The 21,806-nt window shown below is 49.3% G+C and overlaps 9 protein-coding genes across 9 annotated transcripts; 2 read left to right on the top strand and 7 right to left on the bottom strand.

Annotated features, from left to right (window-relative positions):
- Positions 1-657: 657 nt before the first annotated feature.
- Positions 658-2,751, bottom strand: EI90DRAFT_2943755 (uncharacterized protein; the record flags this gene model as incomplete). Its single annotated transcript, XM_039055298.1, has 6 exons — positions 658-1,194; positions 1,249-1,425; positions 1,476-1,629; positions 1,806-1,987; positions 2,037-2,381; positions 2,437-2,751. The coding sequence occupies 6 exons, from the start codon at positions 2,749-2,751 to the stop codon at positions 658-660; spliced, it is 1,710 nt and encodes a 569-aa protein (XP_038909368.1).
- A 991-nt stretch (positions 2,752-3,742) lies between these two features.
- Positions 3,743-5,112, bottom strand: EI90DRAFT_3158800 (Metallo-dependent phosphatase-like protein; the record flags this gene model as incomplete). The annotated part of the gene is made up of 8 exons (XM_039066195.1): positions 3,743-3,855; positions 3,909-3,987; positions 4,039-4,228; positions 4,283-4,358; positions 4,413-4,699; positions 4,761-4,851; positions 4,913-5,036; positions 5,093-5,112. The coding sequence occupies 8 exons, from the start codon at positions 5,110-5,112 to the stop codon at positions 3,805-3,807; spliced, it is 918 nt and encodes a 305-aa protein (XP_038909367.1). The 3' UTR covers positions 3,743-3,804.
- Positions 5,113-5,175: 63 nt separating this feature from the next.
- EI90DRAFT_216715 (uncharacterized protein) lies at positions 5,176-6,986 on the bottom strand. Its single transcript, XM_039052646.1, has 8 exons — positions 6,878-6,986; positions 6,763-6,814; positions 6,590-6,707; positions 6,460-6,528; positions 6,023-6,403; positions 5,930-5,968; positions 5,449-5,875; positions 5,176-5,392 (listed from the first exon to the last, which is right to left on the bottom strand). Exons 1-8 carry the CDS (start codon positions 6,902-6,904, stop codon positions 5,273-5,275), a joined length of 1,233 nt encoding a protein of 410 aa, XP_038909366.1. The 5' UTR covers positions 6,905-6,986; the 3' UTR covers positions 5,176-5,272.
- A 1,439-nt stretch (positions 6,987-8,425) lies between these two features.
- EI90DRAFT_3134078 (uncharacterized protein) lies at positions 8,426-11,324 on the bottom strand (the record flags this gene model as incomplete). Its single annotated transcript, XM_039064632.1, has 7 exons — positions 8,426-9,200; positions 9,256-9,668; positions 9,721-10,318; positions 10,375-10,593; positions 10,653-10,778; positions 10,832-10,986; positions 11,058-11,324. 7 exons carry the CDS (start codon positions 11,322-11,324, stop codon positions 8,426-8,428), a joined length of 2,553 nt encoding a protein of 850 aa, XP_038909365.1.
- A 151-nt stretch (positions 11,325-11,475) lies between these two features.
- On the top strand, positions 11,476-12,709 carry EI90DRAFT_3170773 (20S proteasome subunit). The gene is made up of 6 exons (XM_039066320.1): positions 11,476-11,541; positions 11,593-11,627; positions 11,683-11,806; positions 11,861-12,106; positions 12,166-12,278; positions 12,346-12,709. The coding sequence occupies exons 1-6, from the start codon at positions 11,482-11,484 to the stop codon at positions 12,506-12,508; spliced, it is 741 nt and encodes a 246-aa protein (XP_038909364.1). The 5' UTR covers positions 11,476-11,481; the 3' UTR covers positions 12,509-12,709.
- On the top strand, positions 12,692-14,304 carry EI90DRAFT_3085736 (ClpP/crotonase-like domain-containing protein). The gene is made up of 4 exons (XM_039062157.1): positions 12,692-13,095; positions 13,197-13,585; positions 13,648-13,728; positions 13,807-14,304. The coding sequence occupies exons 1-4, from the start codon at positions 12,806-12,808 to the stop codon at positions 13,980-13,982; spliced, it is 936 nt and encodes a 311-aa protein (XP_038909363.1). The 5' UTR covers positions 12,692-12,805; the 3' UTR covers positions 13,983-14,304.
- On the bottom strand, positions 14,235-15,262 carry EI90DRAFT_3085734 (uncharacterized protein). Its single transcript, XM_039062156.1, has 2 exons — positions 15,085-15,262; positions 14,235-15,043 (listed from the first exon to the last, which is right to left on the bottom strand). Exons 1-2 carry the CDS (start codon positions 15,232-15,234, stop codon positions 14,378-14,380), a joined length of 816 nt encoding a protein of 271 aa, XP_038909362.1. The 5' UTR covers positions 15,235-15,262; the 3' UTR covers positions 14,235-14,377.
- Positions 15,263-15,556: 294 nt separating this feature from the next.
- EI90DRAFT_216148 (uncharacterized protein) lies at positions 15,557-17,438 on the bottom strand. The gene has a single exon (XM_039052644.1). It carries the CDS (start codon positions 17,255-17,257, stop codon positions 15,821-15,823), a length of 1,437 nt encoding a protein of 478 aa, XP_038909361.1. The 5' UTR covers positions 17,258-17,438; the 3' UTR covers positions 15,557-15,820.
- Positions 17,439-17,506: 68 nt separating this feature from the next.
- Positions 17,507-18,800, bottom strand: EI90DRAFT_216383 (uncharacterized protein). The gene is made up of 4 exons (XM_039052645.1): positions 18,783-18,800; positions 18,018-18,727; positions 17,604-17,936; positions 17,507-17,542 (listed from the first exon to the last, which is right to left on the bottom strand). Exons 2-3 carry the CDS (start codon positions 18,702-18,704, stop codon positions 17,763-17,765), a joined length of 861 nt encoding a protein of 286 aa, XP_038909360.1. The 5' UTR covers positions 18,705-18,727; positions 18,783-18,800; the 3' UTR covers positions 17,507-17,542; positions 17,604-17,762.
- Between the last annotated feature and the right edge of the window lie 3,006 nt (positions 18,801-21,806).

The raw sequence follows: 21,806 nt of genomic DNA, 5'->3' as shown, positions 1-21,806 counted from the left end.
CCCGGAAGCAGGGTCATTATGAGAATTATGAAATTTGCTGAAGGAAATTGCTTGGCTACTTGAATCAAGGATTCCTATGGCCTGGTGCTCAGACTCTACTTATGATCATCTCACTTCCACCCAGCCCACCTCAGACACTGTACTTTTGCAATTGTTCCTAATGGATATAAGATCCGATACAACACTGAAACAACACATCGCAAATTCGTTAGAGCAGTTCAAATAAAAAGAGTACAACAAAGAGAATAGCATCCTTCATCCAAGAAATGAGTCTCGCCCCGTGAGCAAGTGTCAAGATCCTCCACCGCACTAAAGGAGAGAAACATTAACATCCCGCCTCAAATGCAAGAGTAAGTTGAACCACTTACCCCGCCACCTCCGCATCCACCACCTCCACAGCCACCTCCACAGCCGCCTCCACAGCCGCCTCCATTTCCACACGCTGCGCTGGAGGTGCCGCATCCTCCAGCCGTACAAGAGCCCCCCTAAAACACTTATTAGTATCAGATGATGGGTTCAAACAGGCTACCAGTATATACCACAGTTCCAACGGCGCAGCCAGCAAAAATATATGCACCTCCCAAATACGGAGCACTTGCATCGGTCCGAAAGCATGAGCAGGATGACAGCAAAGCATTAAGACACAGCAACAGACACTTACAGTCCCCAATAGGGAACAGCACCGTAGATGAACGCCCTGTCATGTCCTTCCCTCTGCATCCTCTCGAGCCTCAATTTCTCCCAATCGGTTAATCTCCCTTTCTCCTTGTCCTTCTCGAGCTCCTTGATTCGTTTCCCGAGTTTCCTGGCCCTTTCCGCACGGTGCGCATCGTGATTCGGAATGACAACGGAATTATGCTCCGAAGGATGAGTAGCATCCGCGTCGTCGTCGAGCGTCGACACAAGATCAGGTCGGGTATTTTGAATAGGTTTGTCCTGAGATTTCTTTCCTCCGAGTATGCGAGACACTTTGTTCATCAACCGATTGGTAGAAGTGAGAGGAGTACAGCCACAAACAGAGTACGGGACGCCGAATCGTGCTCCCCATGCGCGTGCCGTAATGTCATATGCACTACTGAGTGCGCCTTCCTCTACCTTATCATCATGATCGGGCGTTCGACCAAGCAACGCCAAGGTATCAGAACGATATTTTCTACAATCGAGTTGATGAGTGTGCCAAGTAAGGTCAATGTCCTGAAGAGGCTTTTCAGTTACAATCTACACCACGAACAAAACAAATGGACGCACTATTGTAGGGACGAAGAACATGAGAGCGCTCGACAGGAGATCAACAAATGCGTGGTAACGCGCAATGCTTCGCACGAGGACATGAACGGCTCGGTGCTGGTGTCCAACATCGAAATGTCCAGGTCTTGTCCATTCAAGGCCCACCATTTTCTTGACAAACGCGCCCTGGCGAATGACCTAAAATGATCATTGGGACAACAATAAATGCGGTGAGAGTGGGGGCATACGGCGCCGGAAAGTTCGATCGAGAAAGGTGTCGGGTTCTCATAGCAAGAAAGAACCCTCATCATCCTACAAGGTGACCCGACATGTCTCAGCGTACATTCGCTGGTGGAACCTGTCAGCCATATTACCTTTGAGCCGATCTGCCTTGGAACGACGCTTTAACGTTAATCACGACTTCAGACATCTTGAAGCCTAAAGCTTTCGCTAATTCGTTAGCTGGTACTTTGAACTCTTCGATGAGGGTAAAAACCTGGAAGCCGGTTCGTCATGAGTAATAGAATGGGAATTACATCGTTGTACTGGAACGAACTAGAATCAGCCTAGAATTGAACCGTTTGGAGTCCGCGGCGGATATAGCCCCCGTGATAGGGCTGAGGAGTGTTCCCCTGAAGAATAGAACGTCATTTAGTCTCGTGGAAGGACAAACAAATAGAATAGTGTACGCAAGAAACTGGTGGTCCGGGTCGTCCCTCACTTTTACGACGTCATTGCAGAACTTGCGCACACACATAGACTAAAGAAAGGGAAATTCAGGGAAAATATGCAGCCAAGAACCAGCGCACCTCTCGATTGAATGCAATACGGCAATGAGGGCACAAGGTACGGAAATCAGCTTGGGCGTAACCAGATTTATCTTTGGTGACCCAAGGTACACTCATAAGATTGGCTGTTGGGCACGCAGGGCACGGGATAGCGACGACTTCATCAATGCCAGTAGTATGTACTAGGTCAAATGGCATGTTGGTCAGCTGGGTCCAAGATTCTGAACGCGCTGAAGAGGGAAGAACAGGAAGAGGAAGCAATGTCTCAGCATCGATTGCATTCGCTGCCTGAGCTAGGGGGAATTTTGGAGTGTGACGTATCGCAGGGATCGACCGTACGCCATCCTCATAATAATTTCGAGGATTCTATAAAGAGTGAGTACCATTTGAATAGAACTAACCGTAGTTCGGCCGTCCTCACCAAACAGTACGAGTGCCAAACCATGAGCACGTCAAGAGGGGGCAGAGTCTCAGGTCCAGATCTATCACTCGGGTTCGCCAAAATCCACTTCTCGAAGCGGTATACTGCCCTAGCTAGGTAAACGATCCAAGCATCGTCTGAATCGCTGGGATTCGCGCTCCTAACCAAGTTCTGGAGCAAGTCGAAGGCACCAAGGAGACGGAGATGGTCCTGAAGATCGGCTACGTTGACAAGAGGCGACGTGTATTGCTTTCCAATGGGGAACTTGTCAGGGAGTGACGTTGGGTATGGTGGAGGAGGGGCTTCTTCGATCATCGAGCCACTGAAAGGCGCATAAACTGGTTCATGCGTGTAAGGAGGCGCAGGAATACCCTCTGGTGCCGGATACGAAGTTGCCATGTTGCAAAATGTAGTGGCAGCACAGCACAATCTTAGCGCTTGCGGCAAAGTCCCAGATACGAGCCCCTAATTGAGGAATTCCAATGATGGCTGTGTAAGCGAGCGCTTACGTAACAGAGTCGCCTATAGCTAGTAGAATAGCGATCTTGTATTTACACCCCTTATCCGTGTAAATCGAGCTTTCTTGGTCCAGTTTGAGGGATCTTGAATCGGCAAAGGCCGATAGACGAACTCAGATGATCGTGAAAGAGATCACTGGACCACGGATAAGGGAGGCCAGGATCGCCACTCTTGAGTTTATAACTGGGGAACGCCGCCTGAAGCGGCAGATCCCGCATGCATCTTCACTCTCAACCTTGCTATTGGCTGAGATGAAGGCCGAGATTTGCTCTCGCTCTGTAAACCCACCGCGTACTCTGATTTCAGAACCATGTAATTTACACTGCAGCGTGCAGCGAGCGGAATAGGGGCAGAGAATGGACCCTGTGCATAGGACAATTGAGTTGGGGGGAAAACGTAGGGAGTGGCGGGAATATATATAGGCGACTCTGTTACGTAAGCACTTGCTTACCTCTAGGTTTTTGGCTCCATCTAGTCACTGACCTAGGCAGGATCCCAGCCTTAAATCACTGACCGCGACAGCAACCACCAACAATATCTCTGGCCTTGGATGACTTGCTCTGTGTCCTCAACACCTTCACAGTGTCACTAAAGGTGTCACGTAACATGGAGCAGCATGCAAAGAACATGATCATCATCACTAGTTTCCCTCCGCGCGACGGGTGATCGCATGCTACACTCTCGGGGATGTAGTTCATATCGATATGCATAGTTTACACTGGAAATTCGATACATTCACGGATACACATCTAATGGTCCTGCCCCAACGCCGTGACGATAATTGTTTCGCGGAACCGAGCCTGTGAACGGATGAAGTCTGCTGCGCACCCAAAGAATAAACCAAATAAATTAGAGGAAGTATTGAGGTGGCGGTCGCTTCGCAGGAATCGATTTAGTATCCTAACGATATTCCATTAGCCTCTGCTAATGAGAATGCATGTTTAACTACGTACCGTTGGGGCATGCTGAAAGACTTTATATTCCTGCTGCAACCGTTCATCAAGCTCCAGTATCGATGCGACGTTCCCACATCTAGCATGTTTTTGAGGCCTGCTGGGTGACACATTGAAACACATCCCTCACCTATAACAATAGTTTGGCGCACTCCATACGGTAACGATCATCCGGTCGAACATTAATTTATACCCCTCCATAGCGAGTTGGTGGGCTCGCGCGATGAGATCGATGTTGTTGGTGTGAGCAAAAGTCCTTACTATGTCGCCGCCAAACAGATAGCCAGCACCGCGCGGTGACAACCCCCATCCGTTAATGTCTGGGATAGAAATGCAGTGGAATGAGCTGTAGGGTAGTCAGGTTAAAGACTCACCATCGGGATCTGACCACAGTAAGTCGCACATGGCTCCATCGTGAGGAACCTCCTGTTTACGGTCAATAGCACGTATCTGACAAACCGGAATGAATACGCGCCACGAAGAGAGAAGTTCCTGGTAGTATACCTGGTCTATTGTTTCCACATTTGGGCTTAGCCCTCCGTGAACGCACAGTACTCTTCCATCCACAACTGCGGCCAGCGCCAGATAATCAAAAACTTCGCAGCAGTACCGCCACACGTTCGCTGAGCCATACTTCCGTTGGCACTCATCATAAAACCCGTACACCTGAGTAATTTGTCGGGACTCATGGTTTCCTCTAATCAGGGTTATGCGGTCCGGATAACGGACTTTGAATGCCAAAAGAAGGAGGAATGTCTCGACGCTGTAAAATCCTCGATCTACGAAGTCTCCTACATAGTGAAGTGCACGGAGAGTCAGAACGGGTGGAGCATATGAATGGATGCAGCGAACCCATGAAGAGATAATTGGTCTCTGGGCAAAATCGCCCAACTTTGAACAGCTCCAGCAAGTCGAAAAACTGTCCGTGGATGTCACCGCATATCTCGAAACAAACACTATAAATGCTCAGGCTCTCGCACCAGGTCCCTCCCAGAGAGGCTTACCGTGACAGGCGAATCTACATATTGTACGTTCCCTTCCTCCACCAGTATTTCTCGCGCTTTTATGCACAACTCTTTAACCTGACTTTCGGATATGGGTTCGCAGCGTTTTAGTTGCTCGATCTGCCTATCACACAACATGTATTCTATTATATGATGACAAAAGAGGCAATAACCCCTTACTTGTCGAGGTCGCTGGGCATGACGAGCGAGTTCGTGTTCGGTGCAAATGGGCGCGGTGCGGCTCCGGTGTAAACAAATAACGTGAGTAGACAACAAGAATCACCAAAAGTCCAACTTTCCCACACTCAATCGAGGTTGTGCAGTAATTATACCAAACAAAGTACGCATACATAGGAAAAACTACAGGAAATCTTCAGCTCTCGCACGTTTCGTTCCTCGAATCCCCCCATCTAACGGCGCTTCTTCTGGCAGCCTTGTCTGCTCGAACCCGTACTTTGGGTTCTGTGAGCGGCGTTCCATCTGACACGTATTTCAGCATCTCAGAAACAGAAGGGTAGAAAAGCCTGAAGACTTACGGGTGAATAGTTAGCATCATCCCAAACGAGAGACGAGCCTTCTTTCATTGGGGGATATGAGATCTCAATCTGTGGCTGAGTCAATTTCACAACAGCCTTCGGGGATGACTGTTCGAGGAGAACTGGAGGAACATTCGCAGTAGCAGTTACAGACGCGGCCGGGGTAAAGGCTGGAAGAGGGGGAGCCAGGACTGGAGCCGGAGGCTGGCCAGGGGCGGGAGCAGGTGACGATGAATTTTGGAGAGCAAGACTTGGTGGTGGTGCTGAAACGCCAGGAACGAAGAGCGGAGCCGCGCCCGGTCCAGGCGGATTACTGGGAGCAAAGGGAGGCGGGAGGAGACCCGGGGGAAGAGGGCCACCCGGAGGGAAAGGCGGGAAGCCCGGCGGTAGCGGCATTCCTGATACAAAACCTGGGGGCGGAGGCACGCTAAGGGAGATTTAAATTATCGTTTGAGTAAACAAGTAATGGTGCAACACTTACCCAGGAGGAAATGGTGGGAATCCTGGAGGGGGTCCGGCACTGGACGATAGTTTCTGTCAATATATGAACTGTATGGAAGCGCATTCCACATACCCGGGTGCGAGGGCATTCGGCGGTGGCACGAATAGGGGTGGCACCCCAGGGAAGGGAGGCGCCCCTGGGGCTGGGGCTGAAGCAGATGCCGGGGCCGGAGCAGGTGCACCAGGAGCTGGAACGGCGGCCGTCGGAAGTGCAGTGTAAGTTTGGGGCGCAGCATACACAATCGGAGTGCCAGAGCTTGTAGGACCGCTCGCCGAAGGAGCCGCATCTACTGATCCTCGCATGAGTGCCTTATGTGCCTCCAATTGCGCAGCGAGTTCTTCGTCAGGAATCGACCTTCTGTCGAGTTTTGGGCGCTTGGGATGAGGTGCAGAAGATCCAATTGCAACACCGGCCTCTATCTCCTTCTTTCTTCTCCAGGCTTCGACGTCAGATCTAGGTATGTGGTTGTCAGCGGTTATGATCACTCAACGCTGTCCAATGGTTCTTACTTTGGAACACCTTCCATACCGAATATCTCAACCTCTCCCCCATCTCGACCGGGAAGAGCATTTTCAATCCTAAGACGCATTCATCAGTGCGCAAAAACATCCCCCTGTGAAGTAACGCCTGGAAACAAACTTTTCCGGATCAAGCTTATGAACCTGTTGGACGTGAACCGCAAGTCCACCAGCGGTGTTGAGCTTTCGAGGGCAGTGCCTGCACTTGTAATGCTTCGCCTTCTGATGCTGCATTAATACTGGGGCGACCGTGGTATGTAAGGAAATTTTCACAGCGAAAGAGACGTTCCTTGCCTTTCTCATCTTCGAACTCTCGTTCGCAATACCAGCACCATGGTCGTATCACCTAGTACAGTGGGCTATGATAAGTCCACGGCACCCATCAAAAGAATGAGATATTCCCGCTTACAAGCTTATTTTTGCGCTTCTTTGTCATCTCGCTCACCCAGTTTCACAAGTTGCAGAGGGTTTCCAATTCAGTTGGGGTTGCGGCTATCTCCTCCTTCACATGATCTGTCAGACTGAATCATCAACATAAACACATGCAAACAGAGATCAATAGCACCCCAGCACGACTTGCTGTTGCGAAGTCCTGCCTAGCTTGTTTCTAAGTCAATTGGTCATCTATGATGGGTCCTTCACTATTATTCGCATTTTTTCATTTCTTTTTATGCTAGGAAGGATCCCAGCCTCTACTAAAGTGGAACTTTATGCATCTCTGCCACTTAATCGCACATCCTCTACACAGTTTCTTTGGAATGTGTTTTCGTCTGGTGTGGGCTGTGCCGCGCCGCGGATGCAGCGCGAGTCAAAGGACTCTTGAGGAGTAGATTGCGACGCGTCTGTCCCAGAGATGCTTCCACCATTGAGTGTTCGCACTTTCTATGTTCTAGAGGGATCGAATGGTTTTGCCCTTCTGCCCCGTAGTCTTAGGCGGCGAGCTATAGATGAAGGGACAATCCATTATTGGTGGCCTGTGCGTTTACTGTTTAGCGGAAATTCCTGTCCTCATACCATGGATAAACTATCGACCCATGGCCATTGGTAGTTTCTGCAACTCAGGGACCACCTACCGCTTGCCTCGTTGCCTCGTTCTTTGGCAGTCCACCCGAAAGTATGCTGTTCCGAATTTTGAGCAACGTCCGCCACACAGTGTCAAGTCAATATCGGTCCAACATACAATCAGACAATCAAACAACAATCAGTGAGTGCTCAGATGGCCTGTGCCTGCTGATGGCGTAGGGGTGTATAGTTCATGAGTGTGACGAGTTGTTCCTGCTGTTTTCCCGAAGGCTGCTCAGCTCTTCCCATTTCTCATAAGCTGTCACAGTGGCTGAATATGAGCAAGAGTGAAGGAAAAGGAATCATAATCGAAGAGAAATACTGATGGTTGCTGTGGTGGTTCCATCAGCTCTAGTAGCTCGAGCTCAAACAGAAGTAGCGCTCATATCGGATAAGGTTCAGTGCACTGCAGCTACAGTTCTTCAGACAGATAAGTTAGGAACCACTGTGCTGATTCTAGTACATCTGCAAGGTAGTGGCTTGCTAGATGATGCGTAGCTTGACCGCTGCCTTTGTTGAACCAGCAGATAGACATGAAGCTGGGTATAATTGTTAGCTAGTCATGGTTCACACAACATCATGCATTTGAAGTCTCTTTGTTAGATGGTCTGCCTGAGCTCTCGCCGCATCCAACATTGAGGTTCTAGAACAAAGCGCGTTAAGACGCAACTACAACTCGATGAAGCAAGAACTCACTCTTGAGCAAGACGACGCTGGATACTCCTCAACTGAGCACTCCCCAAACCTGCAGGAACGCCGTTTGACTTCTGCGCCGCCAGTCGTTTCCTTCGCTCCTCTTTCCGGTTCAACTCTTCCACCTGTGGCTTGAGGATAGAAATCTGATGTGATAACTTCAAGCGAGAAAATATTGAGAAAGTGAAGGCCACGCGAAGCTTCAAAAATTACGTGCCAGTGTCGCTCTGCTCTTCATCGACCGTCCTTCAACATCATCATCGACCCCCTTCCCGCCGTTGATTTCTCGGTCCATTCTTCCTAACTCAGCAAACCATTTTGTTTCGAATTCGCTCAGCTTAGGAGAATATGAATCCATAAGGCGTTGTAATACCCTATCCAGTCGAATCAACAGACTTCTCTGCGTTGCAACAACTTTCTCCACACGATCTTCGCTGGTACTCGAAGCATCGAAAGGCGATGAGAGCCCAGCCGCGGGTTTCAAGGTGTCAATAAATCCAACCAACTCGACGAGCTTGCTGAGCTGTCGTTCCATTTCCTTTTTTTGGAGAGCGATACGATCCTGTAGTGCGCCCACAGCGGAAGTCACATCCCGCATATCGGAACGGAAACCCTCCACATGTTTTCCTAGCATGCGAAGGGTTTCTGGTGTAATGATTTGAGTCGGAGACGTAGGCCCGCGTGGCGGAGTGATGGATACCATAGCCCGTTGAGATCGGAACGTGGGTACAACGAAGGGTTGTTTTGTTAATAGTGAGATGTAAGCTGACACGACAGATTGTGGTGAAAACAAGGGAATTTTGGGGTCGGATTTCGATGGGGTAACTGGAGAGAGCAACACGTCCTGAGATTCTTCCTCCAGTGGCCTTAGTGTCAACGTTATGGGCACAGCTTGGTATTGAGCAGTGAGCGCTATAAGTGAATAATTTACAGCACTGTTGTCCAAAACGCCTACAGATACTATGGGCGTAGTACTCCTAAATGGCAGGTACGTAAATGGCGCATCAGGATTTCAAGATGATCCATGCTAACCTTTGCTCAATAGAGAAAGAACTCAATAAATGTGACACTTCGCTCTCTGGCGCATTAGTTACCGCCGCTATCAATCTATCATCACGTCCATCTTGATGTTCCAGCTCGTCGTCCGCCTTGATAGCTTTAGAGATGGAGCTCATCCAACCACTGGTGTCAATAAGATGCACACCAAAGGAATGAGAAACAAATAAACGTCCTTTCCCAGGATACAGCGGATCGGCGTAGAGCAATGGGTGGTTCGAACGGATCAGCGAGATAGTCTGGGGTGGCGTTTTTGACAACTTTAACGCTGAAGTAGGTGCCACGGGGTCATCAACTTCTAACGTCTTTAGAATACCAAGGTCAACAGATTCGAACACAGTCAAGGTGGGTAAATCTTGGGGGCCAGGTGATTGCCTTTTCGATGAAGCCTGTAAACATGAGAACTCAGAAGTGCTCACGCATCAGCGACGCCGCGCGTACCGAGACAAATTCCCACTTTGCTTCTACCTTCTCGGCATCAAGACATAAGTCCACCCTCCCATCCCTCCATGTGATTGCAATGACCCCTAAAGGTTCTGACGACTCAGTATCTTCCTTCTCCTCGGGACTCAAATCTGCTGTTAAGCCATCAACGGACGACTGGCCAGGGCCAATGTAAGCAATGTCGGTCGCTTCATTTTCAAACTCATCATCGTACTTGAGCGAACCCTCCAGTTCTGGAGGGGAAGGCTGCAAAAGGAACGGGCCTTGTCGAGCAGGTGGACGACGCTGAGCAGCAGGTAATCGTATTGTTACACGCGCTGGAGCCTTCGGTGGTCCAGGGGACTCGGAGCGGTCCATCACATCAAAGCTCAATGATCGATGATTTCGGGACCGTGTCATCGCCAATTGTTTGTTCAGTGCATTGACAAACTTAGTTTGATGATCGTTGATAATAGCCAGCGATTCGGCGGTGGAGGCGGCAGGATCGAGCGATGAAGTGGATGCGGACATGAAGGCCGAAGTGTTTGCTTCGATTAGCTCACGTTTCGCCGCAACAAAACATTCGAGAGCTGGGATGTACGACGATGGAACTGAGCTACATCGAGTGGCACCCTCAGTAGAAAGGTTGAGGCAGGGAAAGGGCTAACGCACGCAGTGGCAGGCAAGAACGGTGACATGGCCCAAACATCACCATTTCTCATGAGAGAAAATACGGTCAAAGGACTCCAATCCGCCATCCCTTTCCCGATGCAGAACGATACTGCCTCAAGAGAGGCGGGATCCTCAACAGAAAACTTTCCCCCAACACGGTCTGGAACGAAAGATAAGGTTTGCTGAGGCTCTTCTGCATCACGCGAAACGTCGTATTCACTGGAGACTAAGTGTTTCAATTTTCGTGAGAAAGGATGTGCAGTAGAACTTGTGCTGACCGCAAAACCCCATCAGCCGTCAGGACGAGCAGGGAAGATCCCCCATCGTGCCATGGGTGCCAATCCACTTTGGCGATTTGAGATGAGCCTGAGATAGCATGATGGAACTGTCCAATTTGAATTGACCTTTCAAAATGCGCACTAAGTGTTGAGGGGATATGGAAAAAATTTCCACCTACTTGGCATCCACTCGACTATTAACGAGTTTGTAATATGATGGCCTCGGAAGTACAACGACTGCGATTTGGTGGGCACCAGCGACCGCAATCATTTTGCCACCAGGGCAAAGAGCAATTTGTTGAATATCAAACTGAATGTTTGGAGTATGGAGTGTCTAGTTCCACAGGAACAATGTCAGGCCTGCTATTCTCTCGTCCAACAGATCCGGGGCGGAGTCATATGCACCTTGTACGGCCGTTCTGCTGTGGAACTGCTAGAACTTCCTCTGTAATCTATCAGTGGCGCGATACGCAGCTCCTTTCCAACGGCTAGAATAATGTCAGAGCCTCGGAAGCACATTCTGCTGGTTCGACGCGGAAGTGACGCCTGGTTTGTCGGGGGAATGTCCTCTACCGCCAAACGACCGTCATTTCGAGTTTCCTCACTAATCTTAAAGATTGGATGCAAAGGGAACCGGGAAGCCCATCCTGATTGGATATCGTGGCCTTGCATATCACCCTCCTAGTCCTAGCAATTTGAAGGGAGAGTTGAAGGTGGCAGCAGGACAGAATATTAACTTTCCCGTCACATGTGATGAGAGTGTCAACGGGTAAGCCCGATTGAATCAAACTCACGCGGGTGCGTTACGCGTTCTTGGGCTTATTCGACCATGAACAGTGGCTACGATCTTTCTGCAAGCACATATTCCCCAGACGGGAGGATATTCCAAGTATGTTCTTGTGAGGTCAACACCAAAGACTTCTACTGACTTACCCGTAAGGTAGAATATGCAAACAAGGCAGTAGAGAACTCGGGGTACGTGACCAGAGATACACTATGAATAATGCCCAACCCTTCACGCGAATTCCAGGACAGCAATTGGTCTTAGAGTGAATGATGGCATTGTACTCGCTTTGGAGAAACTCGTACACTCGAAACTGCTGGTCCCAGGCTCAAATAGACGCATCCAATCAGTCGATCGACACATTGGCATGGTCAGTCTTCCTATTATTCAAACTTCATATGGTTTGTCTTACTCCCTTTTCAAGGCCACAGCTGGATTATTAGCGGATGGTCGTCATCTTGCTTCACGCGCATTTGATGAGGCATTGAACTATCGAGAAACCTATCGTGCACCCACTACTCTCAAAGCCCTCGCCGAGCGACTAGGACTGTATGTCCAAGCTTATACTCTGTACTCTTCCGTTAGACCGTTCGGCGTAAGCGCTGTGCTTGGTGCAATCGACAAGGAGGGTCCGCAATTGTATGTCGTTGAACCCAGCGGGATATATCATGTAAGTATTTGGCGGGAGAACTGTCGTATACCCTTTGCGATAATTTATGCATCAAATAGGGGTATCATGGGGCGGCCGTGGGGAAGGGGCGGCAATTGGCCAAGACAGAGCTCGAAAAGTTAAAATTATCAGAAATGACAATTCGGGAAGCCGTTATCGAAGCCGCACGAATGTAAGGGCCTTTTCCTTGTACAAGCACTCGGGGAAACTGAAAAGCCTCATCCGCTGATTCTGCCTAGTATTCATCTCTGTCACGATGATAATAAAGACAAGGAATTCGAGCTGGAATTATCCTGGATCGGCCCTGAAACAAATGGGCTGCACCTCCCTGTACCAAAAGACCTGTATGAAGAGGCGGATAAGAGAGGGCGGGATGCCTTGGATGCTGACATGGAGGATTGACACTGGAATCCATTGATTCCAACTGCCGAGTAGGCGTGCCATGACTGTTTCATAATGATCATTCCATTTTTCTTCAGAGCTTGTTGTTCAGTGTGAACACTGAGAACTATCGATATTGGCGATGGCAGGCCATTTCGTTTCATCTATCCCAGATCCCGGTTCCGCACTTGCGGAGCCCTGCACGTGCTCTTCTCCATGCTAATTATGTTTACTCAGTTGGAGTGCTGGTTAAATCATTTTGGAGATCCATAATTTTTTAACAAGACGATAGCTGGATAGATTGCAAAGAAAGCGGAGATGGGGCCGGCGTTCCATCGTAGTTTGTTGCTGTCGATGACCTCTACCTATCTCTGCAGACCTATTCTACCTACTTCCCTCAAGTCTCTCATTAACTCACGGTGGTTAACGATGCAGGCTACAAAGGATGATCCTAGCGAAGGTTCGGCCAAGCCAGATGCCTATCTAGAGCAAGTTTCGGAGGGCATTTCGGCTATAACGTTAGATCGACCGAAACAGAAGAACGCAATTTCTGTAAAACTCTTGAGCGAGTTGAAGGCTTCGATCGAGCAAGCGAGTGAAGCTAGAGGGTCAGTAAGCTTATCCGTTCGCGAGTTCCTGTTCCAAATTAATCCAATGCTACACCTGTTGCTCGATCATTACGCCCGTTCACACACATCCCTCCCACAAGTCTGCGCGTCCTCATTATTCGCTCATCTGAGCGTGGGTCCTTCTGCGCTGGGGCGGATCTCATTGAGCGACGCACAATGTCTCCGGCCGCTGTTACCCTCTTCCTCCAAACTCTCCGTTCCACTCTCACCCTCCTACAGGACTTCCGGATGCCAACAATTGCAGCTATCGATGGACCCTGTCTTGGTGGTGGGCTGGAGCTTGCACTTGCATGTGATTTTCGTGTGGCGGGGAGCGGGGCGAAGAAAGTTGGATTGACGGAAACGAAGCTTGGAATTATACCTGGTGCCGGAGGTACGCAGAGAGCCACTCGACTCCTGGGAATCACGAAAGCGAAAGAGTTGATATTCACGGGGAGAATGATGGACGCGAATGCTGCGCTTGCGTTCGGTATGTATTTCTGGTGCATCTATCCAAGATTCAAGTGGTGGCTGGACCATGTGTCTTTGCAGGGCTGGTCGACTATGTGGCTGATCCGTCAAGTACGGCCTTCGATCGAGCGATGGAACTAGCTCAAGAAATCTCAACATCCGGTATGTCCTATCTCTTCGCCATCTTCCTATCTCCCAGCACCCTTTTAAATTACCTCAAACCTCAAACCTCGCACCCAGCACCCCTTGCCCTCCGTGCAGCAAAAATGGCGATCTCTCGTGCGGACCAAGTTGATTTGGAAACCGGACTGGACTTTGAGCAAGCATGTTATGCACCATTGTTACGAAGCAAAGATCGAGATGAGGCGCTCGAGGCATTCAAAGAGAAGAGGAAGCCAGTGTTTAAAGGGGAGTAAATACACGGCTTTGGCGAATGGTCACATTGTTAATGTCCGAGTCCTCCCCTCAATACCCAAGGCTGAAGGTGTGCAGGATCCCAGCACGCAGCATGCAGTTCGTTTTGTCGTTTCTGCTGCCTGACACACATTTCTATATCTTTTATTAGAGGGGAATATGCCGCGCCGTGTAGTATGTTCTGGTACTGAAGTCCTGTCCACAAAGACCGCGGAATTTCCATCCCACCAAAACGCTTAGAGCTTTTTGATCGATGTTCCGTTCGTTTCACAAACAGGATGCTAGAAGCTAGTAAATGACATCAATATTAAACGTACAATAAGTCCCGATCCAATGCATCGAAAAGTGAAAACAGTGGTGGAGGAACTAGAAAAATGATTGGACGTGTACTGGATGACTAAACGATTTGGCTAATATCGACGACCACTGGGGCTTTCAGCTTGCCCTGGAGCAGAAATCGAGTTCCATTCTTGCTCGCCCGAGGAAAATATATGCTGTCTGAATCTCTCCTACCATCATCCTTGAGCATCAGATCACCGTACCAGGCTTCTTTCTCGCTGAAAGAATTTCTGGACCGTACGGTCGGGGCGTAGTCGTATGGAATCCTAAGTTCGTCTTCCCCATTGAACCAAATGCATTGGAAGGTATCAGTTAATGGGATCCTTCCCATTGCGGAGGAATAGATGTCAATAACGGAGTATTTGCTACCGCCTACGCTTGGTGAGAGGTCGTAGAAAGGGTGCTTCAACCAGGATTCATCCGCATCATGCCCTAAATCTGGCCCGGTACTTGGTGGATGAGTTGCACCATCTTCTGGAACCAAAGGCAGGGCGGGGTTACAAAGTACAGGCATAGGGATGTCATGCAGGCAAGGGGGTTCAAGGCCAGTGTTGAAAATCCAAGTCCTGAAAATTTGCACGCGATATTGAGCAATCCACTTGTGTGAACCGGTTGACCAGACAAACGCATGGTTTGTGTCGTAAGCGCCGACATACCGGCTCCCTGGAGAGAATCGAATTGTGTAGCGTTGAGGGATAGATAGATCGGAGTGAGATTGGGGAGACTGAGCAGGGGAGGGGTGGAAGGAGATGCAAGGAGTTGAACGGAAGGCTCGCCTGAAAAACGTAAGAGTGCCATGTTCTCGTACCAAACCAGGCCGAGATTTTGTGGGACTCGTATGATGAAAGATCCATCGTTCGACACCGCAGTTACAGCAGGGAAACAACCACTGGGGAGGGTGCCGAGCTTCGTCATACTTGTTCCAGGACCGAGAGTAGTGATGTTTCCATCAGTATCCTCAGTGGCAATCTGAACGTTGCCACCACAGATAAACTCGATCCAAACCGGAGGTTTGGGAGGATTGCATTGGAATCGAGAAATTACACACTGATCGTCGATGTCGGCAACCTCAATGACCCCATTTCCAAAGCCAAGGGCAACATAAGAACCATTTTGGGAGATTGCTGCACAGGTCACGATTCCGTTGCGAACAACATGTTCAGCGAACTCGGCTTCGTAATTAGTTTCTTCCCGGCCACGTTCATGGAACTTCTTTGGCAGCCCAGTTAGTGTTGCCTCCATGACCTCTTGAGCCACACGTGCATCCTCGCTCAAAGGAATAAAGCCACCAGAAAACTCGCCAGATACACTGAAGACTCGAACGGGATCTGAGAGATGACCATAGAATTCATAGAGGCGTGATGACGACGGAGTGAATGGAAGGCCTGATCGATAAACATGCCGAGGATCAGGGTAGAGACTCAACCCCCTTGCAAGAATGAACGCCTCCTCTACCAGCGCTATTGATTTGTGGTTCTGTAACACAAAGAATGATGTCATATCACCGAAACACAGGAAATACAAGCGATTTAGAACTCACATGTACACTCGACTTCCATTCTACCAATAAACGGTTGGTCTGAGATGTTGGCCATGCCAATGAGCCATTATTCCCTGACAAGAACGAGAGTAAGTTTGTTGTAAGAAGTTGTTCAAACTCGCTTTGCAATTCATTAAAGTCTTGTGAAAAGAGCAGCGAAGGGTCCAAGTGAAAGAATAAGTGCCTAAGCACATTTCCGACAACTCTAGGTATCTGTTTGCTCTGAAAGAGCTGCCACTTCTTTTTATCTCCCAAAGGAAGCTCAGTGGGGATGCCAAACTCATTCTTCTGAATGACATCATTTACAAATTGAAGAAGTCGCAACCCAATGCTATACCCCTTTACATCACGAATAAAGAAGACTTTATCCTGTTCCTCACCGATGGGATCTCCTGTAATGAACTCCTTTGCCGTCGCATGGTAGAACTTGACAATCTGCTCGTTGTCTGAGGAAAGATCCACAATCGAGCTGATAGGTTTTAGTACTGAGCGCACTTCATCCTCAGCAATTCCTAGCAGTTGCGATATGTCGTCAATGTCAAAGTCACTCCAGGTTGCGGCAACAAGTATCTCGACTACTTCGCGATAGTTCTTGGCCACATGTGGACGAATACTGGAGGAGTTCGGCATGTAGGCTCGTCGCATGATTCGCAAGTACTCCGACTTCAGATCCATAGGTGCTTCATTAAGATTACGGAAATATTCGAACTCCGATTTAAGAGTGGAACCATAGTACCGAATCTGGAACTGCGCATCACGTATTCGGATTGAAGCCATAATGGGCAATCCACGACAACCTCTCGCAAAGATATCAAGATCTTCATCGGATGGTTTCCACAGGGAGTCCTCGATAAAACCGTGAAATCCTTCGTCCACCATGCGACGGATGGTGTGGAAAGTGTCCCGTTCAATCCGATCCACATCTTCGCAGGGGATCATAAGACCCTGATCTTGCACTCTAGTCCAAGCCGAGAGGACTGTAGACTCCGGCCGGCAGCTAACGAGTACAGCAAAGGGCAAGGGCAGCTCGCAAAGTAGAAGCACGAGCTCCATCAGGGAGTCGAGATCCGCTGGACCCCCGCACTCATCCAAGCCATCCAAGATGATAGCATAGCGTCGGCTGCCCCCAGACAACACTCTCTTAAGACTATTCATCGGTTCAATGATCAGGGTCCGCATCTGCTTCTCCAGAGAGAGCTTCAGAAACAGTCTCATTTCTGGCCGCCGGAGGCATTTGACGAGTGACACTTTGAAGTCCGCACTGAAGAGCGCAAGTTGGCGTGCAAGGGTAGAAGGGAACAACTCCAAAGAATCTAACCCTGTTCCCTTTCGGTTTTTGTCCCAAAAGAACGAGGCCGCAAGAGTGCCTTCCCCCTCAAGCGTGGATGCAATGCTCATACTTATCGCCGTCTTCCCGGTACCGGGTGATCCACGTAGCCAGACAAATCGGTTCTTGGCATCTTTCAGATGTCCGAGAATCGATTCCTGTATGTTGTCCCGTGTGCTTGGAAGGCATTCTGACTTGCTTTTCACGTAAGTGTGCTCGGCCGCGACTTCCCCAAGCCGTTTGAGTTCAGCTAAAAGGAAGGGTTGATGAAAAAAAGACCCTGAGAATGAGCTTGGAAACGCACATTGCACGGATGCTTCGATTGTACGAAGCAGCGTTAAAGTAGTTGCCTGAGTCTGTTGGCACGCAATCAGTCAGTGTGTAGGGCACTTGGACGCCTCCATAATGGAAACGAACCGAGAAGTTGTTAATGGCATCATTTATACATGCCTTCACATCGCTTATCCTCGGGGCGATTTCGGTTGCTAAGATCGTCCTCTTCACGGGACCTCGATTGTTGAGTGTGCTGACCTCTTTTATTTGTTCTTCTAGGGCCCTGTCAGCAGGATTATCGAATCAAATGCGTGGCAAGGGAGGCACATGGACGTACGAGTGAAACCCCTTGATGAAAAAAATCACTTCATCGGGTATACGGTCAGTCGACAGCGCGAGTGGCTGCAAAATGGTGTCATAGGCTTTTCGGATGTCACTGTCTAAGCCTTTGAGACTTTTGTCATTTCCACCGACGATCTGTGCAAATCATGTCCCACAAACATTGAGAGAGTGAACAAAGTATCCTCATCGATCCCAGAAACGGAAAGATGAACTCACCTCGTAGAGGTCGAGCCACTTTAAAAGCAAGTCTGGGATTGCGTCAAGATTCGGAATCGGGGCAAACTTAAGGGCGGAGGTCGCATTTTGGAGAATGAGTCTAATAGCGCCGATGATTACATCCTGCCGATCACTGCCTGAGCTGGCCGATCGTGCGATCGCGTGTTCCGATAAGGGAGGCACGTTAATGCCCTCGCGTTCCAATTGTGCATGAACGCTCAGGCCATTGTCATGTGTGGCATACGAGCCAGATGTTTCATGAAGATTATCGATCTTTTCCCCACGGGCGGGGGGAAATGAAGGAAGTACTGCATCATTGGCGGACAGCTGGAAGGGCGTGTCTGGCCTGGATTGTTCAACGAGATTGGAGGTACCAGGCCTGCTGCGGTTAGGACTCAATTTCCTACGGGCCCTCCCGAATACACGACGCATAAGAGATTCCGATTTCTTCGAATTTCTGTTCATAGAAGGCATGGCCTGGCTGGTCACTATGAGCCCAGGATAAAACTCTGTCGGCAACCCATGTCGATCGCTGTGGGTGTTGTCGTGATCTCGGGGTACCTGGAGATTGATCGGGGGAACACGAGGTGACTCGGAGGAGGTCGAGGGGAGCGGCGGTTGTGAGGATGAGCCGGGAGCGGAACGACTTCCTTTGGAGAAGGATTTGAACGGGTTTTTTCTAGACATCGCACTCGGGTAGTAAGGAGGGGCTAGTCGCCACGCACATGATGCGTATAGGACATTATTTGAAGGGGCAGTACCTACATAGTTAAGTGCATAGCACTGTAAGATTGGAAATTGCAATGTTGGAAATTCTTACCTGTCCGGATAAGCGCAGAAATTCAGAGGTGGCTTGAAATTGAAGGCTCAACCCGCACATAGCAAGCTTGGCATAATTACGAAGCCATAGAGGCTGGAGTCCTGCCTAGGAAGAGACGGCAATGAAGCAAGCAGTAAATATAACACAGAGGCCGTGCAGCAGGGTCTCGTGCGTCGGCATGAATGTGTTTCGGTTAAACCCGCTATGGTTCAAATGGGACACGCCATTGAAGCTCAGAGTCAACGCAACCATTCTATGCCCCAGTGCGTCTTGGGAGAATACCACTGTGTTGTCGGTATGCAAGGCTGGTTTTGCGAGCGAGGAGAAAGCCCCTCCCAGTAACGAGCTAGATGACCGTGTGTCTCATCCCATTGCGTCATTCATCCCTCACCGGCCCCTGGGATTCATATTTGGCCCAAACACGGGCTCCTAGTGACGATATGATCACCCTTCAACATCCTCAGATTTTCTTTGCTCAGCTTCAGATCGAAGCATTAGCCAATCGCAGGAGTCCCTCAACCCCGTCATGGTTCGTCCTAATATTTATCACTATTCATACATTCTGGAACCATGAACTGATTGAGCACGGTTATCGCGCTTACTGGAAATCTCATCGTCGATCCATAGCATTTTTGACCACCCCAAGTAATGGTCACTCTGCATGCTCCTGCTGAATCGGTTTTCAGCTTTGACACTGCTCTTCAATGGAGTGGGTGCACAGCTGCCAATGGTTTACCCGAAGCGTCCACTTATTCAACAACCCTTCGTGGGTTAACACCTGGATCATTTGCTCATCGGTAAGGATTCAGCGAATGAGCTGTTGGGAGTCGATAATTCGTCCTAGGGCGTACTCTTCGCCCTCATTGAAGTCACACGTTTGCTCTAGGAATGCTGTCTCAAGTGCAGTAATTTCTCTTCAGGTATCCTGGGCGCTGTTCGTTGAGTGGGCATTCACAGTCTTGTCGTGAACTTCGGATGAGGGGGTTTGATTGGAGTTTTATTCGGCGACATGTTCACTCCACGCAATTTATAGCGATGGGACAAAATATCCCACCAGAGTCGGGGCAGCCCTGGTTGTGAGACTATATTAGATTTGCGTTTCGGACCTTCCGATAGGCTGCAAGCGTCGGTGATGCAATATCAATGGCTTCGCGTGTTAAATTTTCTCAGGCTTGTGATGGAAAGGTATATCTTTTTTTTTTTTCCCATATTTCTGTGAGCAAGAGCGTGCCCGGGCCCTCAATCAGGCATTTTCACACCAGTGGCGACGACTCACGTCTGGACTGGCCTCATAAGGTGCGGACGCTTTCATCTGGCTTGGAGCCAGGCCAGAAGCAAATTTGGGATCGCATGAAGATTCGGAATCGGGACGGACTTAAGTGCGGAAGCTGCATTTTGGAGGATTTGTCTCGTAGCGCCGATGATTACTTCTTTCGATCACTGCCTGAGCTGGCTGATGGCGTTATCGTGGGTGGCATATGAGCTGGATGTCCTACAAGGATTGTCAATACTTCTCTCAGGGGCGAGGGAAAATAAGGGAGGCGCCACATCACTGGAAGACCATATCAAGATGCTGGGCAGAGCTTCGGACATTGCAATTCCAAAGTAAATTGGACGAGGACTTGTCCACTCACTGGTGCAGTGCAGTAAACCCTCCGCATCCAGCTTCTTTCTACAGAAGCATTTCATATGCGTCATGCGCAGGTGATCGAACTGTCTTCCGTTCACTCTTCCACCGGGCATCCTTCCCCATTATTACATACGCTAGTGCGATGTCTGGAAAAAAGAAATCTGAATCTTTTATGGCTTGTGTGTTTGGGAGAGCACGTAGGAAACTGAAGCCTGATACTCGATCCCCGCTCTGCAGGCTCCCACTACGCGCACTCCTTTTGGGCAGCGTTAGAATTCTCTCTGGATTCCATGTCAGTCGCTGCTCAAGTGGCCTCCTTGAATTAAAAGAAGAACCGTTATCGTACGGAGATGCATGGTGTGAACCGACAAATTTCTAGATATACTTTTTTTTTTCACGTTTCCATAATCATGGGTTGCTTCGGCATCGAAGCGGAATAATTATGTCTGAATACTCACATCATGAAGTCGAGGCTCCGGTTTGACTCGGATGGAACGCTGCCACGAATTTCGGAGGTCCCATTTTCGTGGTCTCTCTCAGCTCCTCTGCTATCGCTCACTTCCTTCAGAACTCTCTTGACTATAAACACAACCAGAAAACCGTAATGGATAACAGTCTTTGGAACGGTAACAACATTACGCCCGGCTACACAATATCTGGTAAGCAAGTGAAATCTACAATGTCAACGCGTCATCTTGATTAAATATTCCTCAGCGTCTCACTCTTCATTTTACGGTCCCGACGACGCCATAGATGTTGGCCATCCGGAGGAAGCTAACATCCACCAAGCTATCAGAGGTGCCTAAGTTCTTAAGCCTAGGGATGCCGCGGTTCGGTTCGGAGGGCGCAACCGAAGGTCCCAAATCGCAAACGCGATAACAGGTTCGCTCACACTCTGGTGCAGTTTGAGGATGATTGCATTCGAATCTTGGTTCTGACCAATTCGGTTCGGCTCCGAACCGAACCACGGCATCCCTACCTGAGCCCTCTCCGACTCAACGTTTTATCATGGTCTCATTGCATCAAATGGTCTTAGATACACCCTCAAGGATTGTTAAGGCCGAATTCACCGAAATAGAGACGCTTCGAACGCTCCAATCTCTTGCGCCACAATCCAGCAGTACGCGTCAAAATCGCGAAATAGACGAGTAGAATTGGTGCCAATCTATGGTCCCCTGTTTGTTTTTTTTTCAGGAAAGAATGGAGCCCCGATGCGATCCGGCGCTCTCCTTCGCGAAAAATAAACCTCAGCGAATCCACACTCACCAAAGGTGAATCAACGCTACCCAGCTTTTCGGCCCATTGACGCAGTTATCCTCCGTGTATCTTCCTGTATTCA

Source organism: Cantharellus anzutake, assembly GCF_015039405.1.
Source record: "Cantharellus anzutake strain C23 chromosome Unknown EI90scaffold_112, whole genome shotgun sequence".
Taxonomy (NCBI): domain Eukaryota; kingdom Fungi; phylum Basidiomycota; class Agaricomycetes; order Cantharellales; family Hydnaceae; genus Cantharellus; species Cantharellus anzutake.
The sequence above is the reverse complement of the archived record's forward strand: the minus strand, read 5'-3'. Positions and strand labels throughout refer to the sequence as shown.

What these genes read in the sequence shown, in the direction of transcription:
- EI90DRAFT_216715 (XM_039052646.1), bottom strand. Translation starts at nt 6,904, where the DNA reads ATGACAAAGAAGCGCAAAAATAAGCTT. An exon ending in CCGAATGCCCTCGCACCCGG is followed by an intron (nt 5,969 to 6,022) that starts GTATGTGGAATG and finishes ACTATCGTCCAG; the next exon opens with TGCCGGACCCCCTCCAGGAT. An exon ending in TTCCCACCATTTCCTCCTGG is followed by an intron (nt 5,876 to 5,929) that starts GTAAGTGTTGCA and finishes AATCTCCCTTAG; the next exon opens with CGTGCCTCCGCCCCCAGGTT.
- EI90DRAFT_3170773 (XM_039066320.1), top strand. Translation starts at nt 11,482, where the DNA reads ATGAACAGTGGCTACGATCTTTCTGCAAGCACATATTCCCCAGACGGG. An exon ending in AAGGCAGTAGAGAACTCGGG is followed by an intron (nt 11,628 to 11,682) that starts GTACGTGACCAG and finishes CGCGAATTCCAG; the next exon opens with GACAGCAATTGGTCTTAGAG. An exon ending in AACCCAGCGGGATATATCAT is followed by an intron (nt 12,107 to 12,165) that starts GTAAGTATTTGG and finishes TGCATCAAATAG; the next exon opens with GGGTATCATGGGGCGGCCGT.
- EI90DRAFT_3085736 (XM_039062157.1), top strand. Translation starts at nt 12,806, where the DNA reads ATGGGGCCGGCGTTCCATCGTAGTTTGTTGCTGTCGATGACCTCTACC. An exon ending in CAAGCGAGTGAAGCTAGAGG is followed by an intron (nt 13,096 to 13,196) that starts GTCAGTAAGCTT and finishes CCCTCCCACAAG; the next exon opens with TCTGCGCGTCCTCATTATTC. An exon ending in TCAAGAAATCTCAACATCCG is followed by an intron (nt 13,729 to 13,806) that starts GTATGTCCTATC and finishes CCTCGCACCCAG; the next exon opens with CACCCCTTGCCCTCCGTGCA.
- EI90DRAFT_3085734 (XM_039062156.1), bottom strand. Translation starts at nt 15,234, where the DNA reads ATGACGAAGCTCGGCACCCTCCCCAGTGGTTGTTTCCCTGCTGTAACT. An exon ending in GTTTTTCAGGCGAGCCTTCC is followed by an intron (nt 15,044 to 15,084) that starts GTTCAACTCCTT and finishes TCCCCTGCTCAG; the next exon opens with TCTCCCCAATCTCACTCCGA.
- EI90DRAFT_216148 (XM_039052644.1), bottom strand. Translation starts at nt 17,257, where the DNA reads ATGAGCATTGCATCCACGCTTGAGGGGGAAGGCACTCTTGCGGCCTCG.
- EI90DRAFT_216383 (XM_039052645.1), bottom strand. Translation starts at nt 18,704, where the DNA reads ATGTCTAGAAAAAACCCGTTCAAATCCTTCTCCAAAGGAAGTCGTTCC. An exon ending in AGTGGCTCGACCTCTACGAG is followed by an intron (nt 17,937 to 18,017) that starts GTGAGTTCATCT and finishes TGATTTGCACAG; the next exon opens with ATCGTCGGTGGAAATGACAA.